General features: G+C 47.4%; 1 protein-coding gene and 1 long non-coding RNA gene across 4 annotated transcripts in view; one reads left to right on the top strand and one right to left on the bottom strand.

Annotated features, from left to right (window-relative positions):
• Window positions 1-5516, bottom strand: part of LOC133387099 (uncharacterized) — a 42413-nt gene extending 36897 nt beyond the window's left edge. Inside the window, exon 1 of the long non-coding RNA XR_009763365.1 lies at window positions 5288-5516. This is a non-coding gene — a long non-coding RNA (uncharacterized LOC133387099). The remainder of the gene's footprint in view (window positions 1-5287) is intronic.
• A 2703-nt stretch (window positions 5517-8219) lies between these two features.
• Window positions 8220-12440, top strand: part of NPEPL1 (aminopeptidase like 1) — a 37946-nt gene continuing 33725 nt past the window's right edge. The window contains exon 1 of one of the 3 annotated variants that reach the window (XM_061631155.1): window positions 8220-8483. In XM_061631155.1, the coding sequence (XP_061487139.1) occupies window positions 8334-8483 (150 nt within the window). In that variant the 5' untranslated portion in view covers window positions 8220-8333. Of the gene's footprint in view, window positions 8484-8978; window positions 9163-9504; window positions 9782-12440 lie in introns of those variants that run through there. The other 2 variants (XM_061631156.1, XM_061631157.1) reach the window with 2 other exon arrangements.

The raw sequence follows: 12440 nt of genomic DNA, 5'->3' as shown, positions 1-12440 counted from the left end.
CCAGCAGGGTTGCCACCAAAGGGATGACACCAAATGGGGTTGCCCCTTGGGGAGTCTCGAGGGCAAGGGCGCTACCCCCTTCTATTACCTTTTTTATTATTTATTTTATTATTTTTCTGTTAAACCAAACTAAAGGAGATGGGTGGTAGGGAGGGCATGTGGTGCATGTGTAGTTCCTGCACAGGGTAAGAGCAGAGGACGTGGACAAGGTGCTTGCGATGGTGCGGCCAGCAACGTGTTCTCTCAACCCTTGCTTTTCTTGGCTTATTAAAGCTTGCCAAGGGGGTTTGACCAAGTAGATCCAGGGTGTGGTCAACGCATCATCGCAGGAGGGAGTGGTTCCAGCCACCTTGAAAGAGGCGGTGACCGACCACTCCTGAAAAAGCCCACCCTGGACCCACTGGTTTGTGACAACTACCAACCAGTTGTAAATACCCCCTTCTTAGGGAAGGTGATTGAGAGGGTTGTGGCGCAGCAATTTCAAGTACTCTTGGATGAAACGGATTATCTTGACCCATCCCAGTCTGGGTTCAGGCCTGGTTATGGGACTGAATCGATGGATGGCCTTTATCAGGAGAAGGATAGGGGGAATGTGACCCTGTTGTTATTACTTGATCTCTTAGTGGCTTTTGATACCATTGACCATGGTATCCTCCTGGGCCGACTTGGTGAGATGGGTATTGGAGGCACTGTTTTACAGTGGTTCCGATCCTATCTCCAGGGTCATTTTCAGAGAATAGCATTGGGTGATTGTCTTTTGGCCCCCTGGCAGTTGTGCTGTGGGGTGCTGCAGGGTACCATCTTGTCCCCATGCTGTTTAACATCTATATGAAGCCCTGGGAGCAGTCATCAGGAGCTATGGGATGAGGTGTCAGCAGTATGCTGACCATACCAAGCTCTATTTCTCTGTAATATCTGAACTGGGAGAGGCCATGCAAGCCCTGGACCGCTGCCTGAACTCGGTGGTGGCCTGGATGAGGACCAATAAATTGAGTCTGAATCCTAGCAAGACGGAGACACTATAGGTTGGTGGTTCCCAGGTTCAGATAATTGGTCAGTTTTCTGCTTTGGATGGGGCCATACCCCCTCTGAAAGAGCAGGTCTGTAGTCTAGGGGTGTTCCTGGATCCATCTTTGTTGCTAGAGGCCCAGATGACCTCCGTAGCTAGGAGTGCCTTTTACCAACTTTGGCTGGTAAGACAGCTGCAGCCATTTCTGGACCGGAATAGCCTGACCACTGTTGTCCACACACACTGGTAACCTCCAGGCTGGATCATTGTAATGCGCTCTATGTGGGGATGCCCTTGAGGTTGGTCCAGAAGCTGCAGCTGGTGCAAAATGCGGCGGCAAGACTGCTCACTGGGGCAGGGTATTGCCAACATGTCATCCTGCTGCTGAAAGAATTGCACTCGCTGCCCATTTGCTACCGGGCCAAGTTCAAGGTTCTAGTTTTGGTGTACAAAGCCCTATACAGCTCGGGATCAGGATACCTGAAAGACTGCCTTACCCCTTATATACCCAGTCGATCACTGCACACTGCACTCTGAAAGAGGCAGTGGTGAGACCACTCCTGAAAAAGCCTTCCTTGGACCCAGACAATTTTAACAGCTACAGGCCAGTGGCGAATGTTCCATTCCTGGGCAAGGTCTTGGAACGGGTAGTTGTTGGCCAGCTCCAGGCGCTATTGGATGAAACTGATTATCTAGATCCGTTTCAATCAGGTTTTAGGCCCGGTTTTGGCACTGAGACAGCCTTGGTCGCCCTGTACGATGACCTATGTCGGGAAAGAGACAGAGGGAGTGTAACTCTGTTGATTCTCCTTGATCTCTCAGCGGCTTTTGATACCATCGACCATGGTATCCTTCTGGACAGGCTCGCGGAGTTGGGAGTTGGAGGTACTGCTTGGCAGTGGTTCCGCTCCTACTTGGCGGGTCGTCTCCAGAAGGTAGTGCTTGGGGAACATTGCTCGACACCGCGGGCTCTCCAATATGGGGTCCCGCAGGGGTCAGTTTTGTCCCCCCTGCTTTTTAATATCTACATGAAGCTGTTGGGAGAGGTCATCAGGAGTTTTGGAGTGCATTGCCATCAGTATGCTGATGACACGCAGCTCTACTTCTCCTTTTCATCTTCTTCAGGTGAGGCTGTCGATTTGCTGAACCGTTGCCTGGCCGCGACAATGGACTGGATGAGAGTTAACAAACTGAAGCTCAATCCAGACAAGACTGAGATGCTGTTGGTGGACAGGTTCTCTGATCGGATGGTGGATATATACCCTGTCCTGGACGGGTTACACTCCCCCTAAAGGACCGGGTTCGTAGTCTGGGAGTCTTTTTAGACTCTTCCCTCTCACTTGAGGCTCAAGTAGCCTCGGTGGTTAGGAATGCGTTTTACCAACTTTGGTTGGTAGCCCAGCTACGTCCCTATTTGAGTAAAGAGGACCTTACATCAGTGGTACATGCTCTGGTAACCTCACGTTTGGATTACTGTAATGCACTTTACGTAGGGCTACCTTTGAAGACAGTTCGGAAGCTACAACTAGTGCAAAATGCGGCGGCCAGATTGCTGACAAGGACCAAGCGGTCCGAGCATATAACACCTGTTCTGGCCAGCTTGCACTGGTTGCCCATATGTTTCCGGGCTAGATTCAAAGTGTTGGTATTAAGCTATAAAGCCTTATACGGTGCGGGACCACGATACCTTGCAGAACGCCTCTTCCGATATGAACCGGCCCGTGCACTACGCTCTGCTACGAAGGCCCTCCTCTGGGTTCCAACTCACAGGGAGGCCCGGAGGGTGATGACAAGATCTAGGGCCTTCTCAGTGGTGGCCCCCAAACTATGGAACAGTCTCCCCGAGGAAGTACGCCTGGCGCCGACTCTGCTCTCCTTCCGGCGCCAGGTCAAAACCTTCCTATTCTCTGAAGCATTTTAAGTTACACTGATTTACTTTTTAAAATGTTTATTGTATTGGATTGATGATTGTATTTTAGTATTATTTTGTTATTCATTGTATTTTTATGCTATTTTATGTTCACCGCCCAGAGAGCTATTGCTAGTCGGGCGGTATATAAATTTAATAAATAAAATAAATAAATAAATAAATAAAATAGGGCCTCCTGTAGATACCATCTTATCAGGCGGTTTGTTCTGCACAATATAGGAAACAAACTTTTAGTGTGGTGGCACCTACCCTTTGGAATTCCCTCCCTTTAAATATTAGGCAGGCACCACCTCTGTTATCTTTTCGGCGCCTATTGAAGACTTTCCTCTTTCAACAAGCCTTTTAAGTTGAGACCTATCCCAGTCTGCGTCTGTGATGGAATTGCTTGTTAATTATTTTTTTAAAAACCTTTTTTTAAAAAACAGTATGTTTTTTAGCCCTTTTTTTTAAAAAAGATGTGTCTAAACCTTTAAAAAATGTTTTTAAAGTTGTTTTCTTTTAATGTATTTTAAGGTGGTATAGCACAGTGGAGAGGAGAGCCTGGTTGGGAGTCCAGAGCCTGTGAGTTCAAATCCTCGCTGGTGTCTCCTGGGTGTCAAGGGCCAGCTAAAGATCCACCCCCACAGGGAGTGGCTCAGGGGTTACGTGCCCTGCCTCCTGTGCAGCTGTTGGCAAGCTGCATAGTCCCAAGGAGCCCAGTTGTCCCCCAGCTGGCAGTTGCGGACAAGGCCTTAGCCAGCTGGGGAGGACTAGCCTCAGAGGGAGGCAATAGCAAACCCCCTCTGAATACCACTGTTAGGTCCAAACCCAACACGCAAGCCGCCCTGTCTACCCCAACTCGCTTATTACACCCGGGAAGAGTGCGGAGCTGAGTGCAAATGAACCCACTATCAGAGATCAAGTAACACGAAACAAAACCTTTGCAAAGGGGACCCAATACTTACTCGCCGAAGCAGGCCAGCATGGGAACCTCGTTTATTGGTGTTTAGCAGTTTATATAAGCTTACCCCGAAGTTTACAATATCGGGTTCACGTCATAAAATACAAAAGAAGCAATTGCTAACTGTCATAGCTTTGGGGCATGTGTAAGGAGACAAAAGGGGTACAGGGGAAAGGACAAAGTGGAAACATCAAGACTATCTCTTAGACTCTATGTCTGCACATTTCACATGTCCTTGAGATAAGCATTATGCAGGAACAGACAAAGGCAACTATACAGGGGAGGTCCAGCTGCAACCGGGCGCCCCCTAAACTGGAGGCAGACATGATATAGCTATTGCTTACATATCAAAGGGATATCACAAGTCAAGGATATGAGGGGCATAGGAAAAGTAGTTGACATGTCTATGCAAGTTACATTAGCAACAATAAGCAAGGCTATCAGCACAAATGTGATACAGAAATGCATAGTAGGGAAGTTTCCAGCTTAAACCGGCTTTTATTATGCGAGCCACTGGAATGTAGGTAAGGGTCAGGTCACAAGGAAATAAACCGACATTTTATATCAAAAGTCAAATAAAGGCCACTTTGGTTCTATTTCCCATAAAGCCCAAGTTGGTTTAGATCAGGACAAGTGAACTATAGTTTTACAGCGCTGGGGATTTCATTTTATCCTTAACAATCCCCCCTTTCAGCCCTGAGAGACTCTCTGTCTCTCAGGCAGCTGCATTATTCTTGGGCTGCCAAATCGGTCTCAGAGCCATTTCCATATAAGTCGGTTGTGATTTCCGAGAAAAGGACAGCATAAATTTGCTGAAACATACTGAAGCTAATTGTATCAAGTTAGGAATACATTGCAGACAGCAATACGCAAGAATAACCAAAGCCAGTACCATAACAATATAAAAAACGATCTTATGCCACCTAGGCCATGCAGAGAACCAGTCAGAAAACCCCGAGAACAAAGAGAAATTCCCGATGCGTTCTACCTCATGATAGATGTTACCAATATCATTTATGTGTTTAATGACATCAGCCTTACTGTCTGTGATATGGGTACAACATTCACTCCCTATCAGCGAACAGACCCCCCCGTGAGAGCTTAATAAAAAGTCCAGGGCTAGCCGATTTTGCAAAACTACAGTTCTAATTTGTCCCTGTTCATTGGTAAGATCTGCAAAAGACATAGCTGAGTCATTCATAAAACGTTCAAAGGCTTGTGAAAGTTCCACAAGTTCCTGGTATGTTTTGGCTGCTCCATACATTGGAAAAAAACCTCTTAGTACTGCTTCCCCTGTGCCTCTTTTGTTACGGCGGCGCAGGGTGGGAAGCGTGGGGGAAACCCGAAGCCCTGGGACTACCCTTCCCAGCGTGCAGGTCCAAGAGCCTGATATTGGTAATTTCCTTACCGCTGAGTGCCCACAAAGCCACCAGAGTCCAGCTGGGGTTTGATGGTCCACTAAATCCGTGAGGAAAGGCACCAAATGATGGTCCGCAAAAGTCAGTTGCAGCAAATGTTGCCAGATAGATAGCCAAGTCAAGCCTTCTGCTCTGCGGGTCCCGTTTAAAAACGTCCAGTTACCCGGGTTTGTGGAATAAATCAAGCCATCACACATCATTCCCCCCGTCGGCTGGCTGCCGCTGCCTACACAGACCGATCTAGCAATGGGCCCACTTAAAACCAACCCCCCTTCTAATTCCTGCGAGCTGGAATGTGATGCAAAGGAGAGATATTCTTTCAGTGGCAAAGGGGCCCCAGTGAGGGGGACTCCAGCCTGTCCATGGGGCGGTGTATGTGCGCAAACATAACAAGTGCCTTGTTTAGGGGCGGTTTCTTCCATCAAGGCAACGAAAGTATTTCCATCCCACCCATCACCTATGTTTGTATTTCTCTGTTTAAACCCGCCTAATACTTTTGTACCTTGTGGAGCTTGTGTTACCTTTTTCTTTGGCGGGTTCTGAGAACCTAACTTGTCTTTCAGCCATGCATAGCAGGATGGTACACCTATGCCACACAAAACTTCATTCTTTCAGTCATTCTGGGCTGGACTCTATGGTTTTGAACCTGGAAAGTAAGCATGTTATACTCTGAACGTATGGAGGTTATGTCCACATTAGGGGGGCAACCATAATTAGGCATAGGGCGATATTGTCTGCACCGGAGTGCGAGTCTGATGGGCCATTCGATTTCCACCCGGGTGCATTGTACTACCCAGTTGCCTGTATAATTGTGCTGCAGTACAAGGGCTGCTTTATGGCATGAATGTCCCGCAATGTCAGCTCTCAATGTTCCTTCCTTTATTCCTTCCACAGCATACAGAAAGGGGTCCGGGCAGTCCTGTGTTTTAGGTATTGTTCGTCCAAAGTCTTTCACATAATAATAATCATTATCATTGCAGATTTTCACATTGGGGGGGCAACACAAAGGCCAGGCATAGTGGATCAAAACGCTCGCAATCCACAATTGGGCCGAGATTATTTTCCATCCATGTCGTGGCATTTTTTACACCACTGGTTTTACTCTATGTCCGCGTCCTGGAAAGGAAGTTGAGCCGCCTGCCACCGACCGGTCTCTTCGTTCCTCTGCAAGCGTATCTTAGGAACCGGAGGAGGTGGAGGTTCCTTAGCCAGCTGGGGAGGACTAGCCTCAGAGGGAGGCAATAGCAAACCCCCTCTGAATACCCCTTACCATGAAATCCCTATTCATAGGGTCGCCATAAGTCGGGATTGACTTGAAGGCAGTCCATTTCCATTTTAAAGGTCTGTTTTTATGATGTTTTAGTGTGTATTTAGTGCTTTTGTTTGCCGCCCTGGGCTCCTGCTGGGAGGAAGGGTGGGATATAAATCAGGCAATAAATAAATACTTATTACAAATTTTGGTGCCAGGTATCCTAGTGTCTTTACTCTTTGGCCAGAGCACAAGAGAGTGCTGGTCTTCGAACAGGGACATCCGCCCTCTCAACACTCACTGTCACAAGAAGCTCACAGGGTGACTGACCTACCTTACAGGCTTGCTGTATGGCTAAAGGGGTGGGGTTCCCTGACTGAGCTTCTTGGAAGGATAGGACAAAAATGTAATAACGTTTTCCCCCTCTTATAATTGAGTGGACTATACCCTGCATGTTTACCCCAAGCATTTGTGTAAAGGTTTGCATAGCAAAAGGAAGAGAGCAGCAAACTGAGGTCTGGGGTTGGACAAAATCCGGAAGGCCTCCAGGCTGCCTTCAATGCTTGTCAGTTTTCCAGAAGCATCTGCCGGGCCTAGTTCGTAAGCTGAAACTAGTGCAGAATGCGGCAGCTCGCCTGATTAAGGGCAGTCGCCGCCGTAACCATATCAGCCCAGTCCTTAAGGAATTGCACTGGCTACCTGTGGTTGCGCGGGCCAAATTTAAGATCCTGGCTTTAACTTATAAGGCTCTTCATGAGGCCGGCCCACTCTATTTAAAGAGTCGCCTTCACTCGCTCCAGGGGTGCTGGCTTACAAGATCGTCCTTGAATGGCTCACTTCTTATACCTCCAGTAAAAGAGGCGAGGTTGGTGAGGACAAGGTCTAGAGACTTTTTTATTGTGGCTCCTATGCTTTGGAATTTGTTGCCAACTGATCTCCGTCAGGCCCCCTCGTTATGCTTTCGGTGGACCTTGAAGTCCTGGCTCTTTACCTAGGCATGGGAAGGGGATTAGGCTGGCAGACTGCAGTTCTTGGGGGGTTTAATTCAAATTTAGGCTGGCAGATTGCAGATCTTGGGGGGTTTAAATGCTTACACTTTTAATTTTTAATTTCTAATTTTTAGGATTCTGATTATGTTTATATGGAATGTACTTGTGTTTGGTTGTAAGTCGCCCAGAGTGGCAGATTATCCTTTGCCAGATGGGCGTCTAACAAATCTCATAAATAAAATAAATAGTTTGGTCTAATCCCACAGGCTAGTCTTAAAGGCAGGAAGGTGGCAGCAACCTCTCCCCTCGCCCACCCTCCTGCGAGTTTATCTGCTTTCCCTGTTAAGAACACATGAACTTTGGTGTAGGTGAGGCCAAAGGTCCATCTCCAGGCCAGCGTATTATCTTGTACAGGGCGGCCAACCAGACCAACCCGTCCTGCTCGTGAACAGGGGCATCAAGGCCTTTCTTTCTCTTGTTTCCCCTCTAGCAAATGGTATTCACGGGCTCCTTCAGGAGGAAGAGCGGGGTATAAGGCGAACGAATGAAGTAAATCAATCAGTCAGGGGTATCATGCCTTGGCACATGGAGGCTCCACTTCGCTGGCCGCCAGTATGCGCTGACGGGCCCTCGTGACGTCGTCCTCGTTGCAGCAGCTGCTCTCCTACCCCTTGCTTCATGTCACCCAGCCCAGCCCACAGTGCTGCCGTTCCTTGTCCAGCCGGAGGAGGCAGGCGCGGTGCCCTGCTTGGGAGGAGCCGGAGCGAGGGCGCCGCCGCTACCGCCGCGGGCAGGAAGATGGCGAACGCGCAGCTGGAGTTCCAGGCCAGCGCCGGCGAGGCGGACCCGCAAAGCCGCCCTTTGCTCGTGCTGGGCCAGCTGCAGAATCTGCACCGCTTGCCTTGGACCCAGCTGCGGGGCAAGCTACAGCCCCGGGTCACCGAGGAGGTAAATCCGGGCTGGGCTGTGGTTACCTAACCCCCGGCAGGGTCCTGGCTGGCGCCGCCTGGGGAGCGAGGAAAGGCTGCATGGACTCCCATTGCCCCCCTAGATCCGTTCCCGCCGCCCCTCTGCTGTTGCCCCCTTCCCCTGAGGTCATTGATCAGGAGGAAAGCCCTCCCCTTTCCTTCCCTGATGCCTTGGGGAAGGCTTCCTTTCTCTTTCTCCAGGCCTAGGACGGACTAGAGAGCATCGCTCTCTAGGGTGGGTTTCTGGCTCCTTGTCAGGAACAGAATTTGTCCTGCATTTGTTGCAAACGAGCGATCTCGCATCATTTAATTCCCACGTGTTGAATCTCCGCCCCAGCATCTCTTCCCGTTCCTCTTCCTCAGAGAGAAATTATTTCTACCTGGTAGGCTGGGGAATGCAGATTCCGCCTTTGAGCTGATCTCCTGAGATTTCCACGCGGGGCGGGGGAGGAGATAAGCGTTTCCTGAGAGGAAGCAAGAGTGCATATGGTCCGATCCGGAACCCGTTTAGTGGTTTCCTTGCAATTTCCAAGATAAGTGGATTCCGGGTAGTCAGCTTTACAGCCCCATTGGGCCCCTGTTTCCTCAGTAGGGTTACTTCCTGATAACTTGCAAGAATGGTAGTCTTGCAGCACAATCCTATGCATATCTCCTTAGAGGTAAATCCCTCTGAGTTCAACACTCAGGTGTTTATAGGATCACAGCCTTTATCTCTTTAGATTTTTGGTTAACCTATTAAAGTGTGTTGTTTTTTTAAAAAAATCTTTTTTGTAAATGCTTGGATTTGGTGCATGGATGCATATCTATGTATTTCTTTATTAGGAAAGGTGTAATGTCCCCCTTCTTATCTGTTCCAAATTCCCGTAAGGGGGGAATAAATATAACATAGAATGAAATCCAGACAACTGCACTTTAAATCAATGGAAACACACAAAACCAAAAAGACTTGTGGTACCTTTAAAGTCTGGAAAACGCTCCAGAAGCATCTCCTTTAGTCCTCTTTAACTTCCATCCTGGTCTTTGCAACAATCACAGGCAACTTCCTTGGAGACATTGGAAAGAGGAAGGGAACTTTTCATTTAAAAGATCTGCAAATCAATTCAGCACGACTGTTGGAGCAGCAATTTAAAGACACTTTGCAAGGCTAACCAGTAGTGATTGGCTGCATTGGTCCCAGATTTGTCAATTTATTAACTGTCCAGAAGTCAGAACACGGGCCACAAGGTCGCTAACAAAATTTGAGCAATTACCTATGGGGGTGTAGGAAGGTGCCAGAAGGTAAGATTTTGATGGACAGAGATATGGGTCATTTGGAGGGTCTGAGGAAGATTTGGGAGGGAGACTTGGGTTTTGACCCTGACTGGAAGAATACCATGTCTGAACTTTGTTTACATTAAATATGTTTTTAGCATTTTGTTCATTGTTTGCTGTCATGGGTTCCTTCTGGGAGGAAGGGAAGGGTAAAATGTTATTGTTATTATATAAATGATGCTGAAATTGGTCACTTCAGTTGTCCTGCATTCCTGAGAGTGTTTTGGCACTTTGTTGGAGAACTTGCCAAAATATTGGGACGTTCCATCATATGTGGTGGGTCTGTCCTGCAGTAGCCACTTTATGGGACAGGATATTTAAAGAAATGCAAAACATTGCTTTATCAAACAGTGGATAAAAGTCCCCAGCTGGGTCCGCTAGATTTGTTTGACGATGGAAACAAAAGTGAAGCCTTGGAGAGACCTTAAAGGGGCCACACTTGAGTGCTGATACCATAAGCTATCTTGGCATTATTTGGCATTAGCTGAGAAGCTGACTCAAGAGTTTCGTGTGCTTAGAGGTCAACAAAAAACAGACAGATTTGTTGAGGATTGGTTTGACTTTATTGGTTATACAAATAAAAAAAGAACATCAACAGACACCCTGCCTTGCCCCCAGTGTGCGAGACTTTGGAATTTGTAACTCTTTCACTTTGGCATTTGCTCCTTGTTGATCCACTTTTCCTTCGATACATCCTTACCTGCCAGACACGTTATCCTTTTTCTTTGATGTCCTTGCAAAGATGGTAAACAGCAGGTGATTAAAGCTCTTATACCATGCACTCTTTTGATAGGCGTTCCCAGCGAAATGTCTAAAATATGCGGTTATTTGCTATTTCGCTTGGTTGTATTCGTACTTGCCTACGTAAATTCAATAAAAATGAAATCAAAAGAGAGAGTCTCTCTCTCTCTCTCTCTCTCTCACACACACACACACACACACACTCACATACACTTCTTATGGCATGGATGGGGAACACATGACCTTCCAGATGTTTTGGGGCTTCCTCCCAATAATCCCAGCCAGCATGGCCAATGGTCAGGGATGATGGGAGATGCAGTCCAGCAACAGCTGGAGGGCACCAGCCTCCCATTCTTTTCTTTTTTTTTAAATGGTCTGAGCTTTTGTGCATTCAGATCTGCTTCCTGCTGCATTGGGAGATTGAAAGCTGCATGGCCAGATAAAGTTGTGGATACTCTGCCCACACAGGTGGTGCTGTGCCCATCTTCAGCTGCCTCCTTTGCCCTTCCTTGGCCAGCACCTGGGCAGCGGTAGGAGGATCAGGCTTCCTCCAGTTCTGCCTTACCAAAATAGGCTGCAGAGTCTTTTCTCCGTGAGGTTATGAAAGCCATGCCAGCTGTTGGTCTCTAACTACACACAACAGTGACATCAGATTCAGATGATCCTCCCCAACTATGTTCAAAGAATGTCTAGGGGGGTGTCATGATGCTGTGTGGGCTAGTCCTGTGGCTGACGCACCTGGCAGCTGTATTCCCCCATGCATAAAATCCATGTGCAGATGAGAAGAGGCTGTACTTGTGTACATAGGAAGCTGGGAGTCTTTCCGAGAACTACTTGGAGATGCCGTGGATTAATCTTCTTCACGCAAATCATGTGCTGTAACACTGAGCTACAGGCCTTCTCCATGTACCAGTGAGTGTGCATGGTGCTCATATTCCCCTGTTGCAAGGCTGAGCTCTATACACATATATTTGCACATGTATAAAGCCCTTTCTTGTGTGCACCAGATGTGCAGGCGGTGGGGCCAGGTCACCAGACACAGCAGTGTGGTGGTGGGGCGGCTCTCCACTGTGAGTCTGCAGCCCACCTCACGTGTTCTTTGAATGCATGGGGGAGGGCTCATCTGAACCTCCCTGGGAAAAGTGGGTAGCAACTCTTGCTGAGATGTCTCCATTTAATTAGTACACCTGTCTTGCTTTCATCTTCCTTATTGTGTGAACGATGGAATTAAAAGTCCACATAGCTAATTCAAAACAATGAAAATGAAGAGGATTGTGTTTTAATTCTGGTGCAAGCCAAAGCTATCCCATTTCTAGAATCTTCAGCCATTTAATTCCACAGTAGCATTTCCCTCTCCTTGTTCATGTCCAAAATGCAGATAATGGAGAGGAGAAAATGTCTGATATTATGTACTATATCTGGATCTTTTATTGTTCTGGACTTGGCCTTATGCTTTCTACCAAGAAGTTTGTTTTCCTCAAACCCTACAGAAACAGACTCCTCCTCAGACCCTGCAACATCTTATAATAATAAGTTTCATTGCTTTTTCACTGCAGGTGAAGCTATTGGAATGAAAATTGTTTGGGCGCAAGAACAGGCCCATTTAAAAATCGAATTTCATATCTCAGGCAGTTTGCTTATTTTAGAGAGTGGGCGACAAGGCTGAAAGATGGTTGCTGCTAATTAATGAATATAGTGCCTTCTCCTCGTAATTAAGCAATACCTATGAAATATTGTTCACTAAAATCCACAGTTGGGCAATAGCTTTTATTTGTGCAAAATGCCACAAAATACCAAGGTAGCTTTCAAGTTCTAGTCCATGAAAGTACTTGAAAGGTTGCCACAGAGAGGAGGGCCAGGATCTCTTCTCAGTCATCCCAGAGTG

Source organism: Rhineura floridana, chromosome 6, assembly GCF_030035675.1.
Source record: "Rhineura floridana isolate rRhiFlo1 chromosome 6, rRhiFlo1.hap2, whole genome shotgun sequence".
NCBI lineage: Eukaryota > Metazoa > Chordata > Lepidosauria > Squamata > Rhineuridae > Rhineura > Rhineura floridana.
Note: the sequence above shows the minus strand (reverse complement) of the source record. Positions and strands in the feature narration are given on the sequence as shown.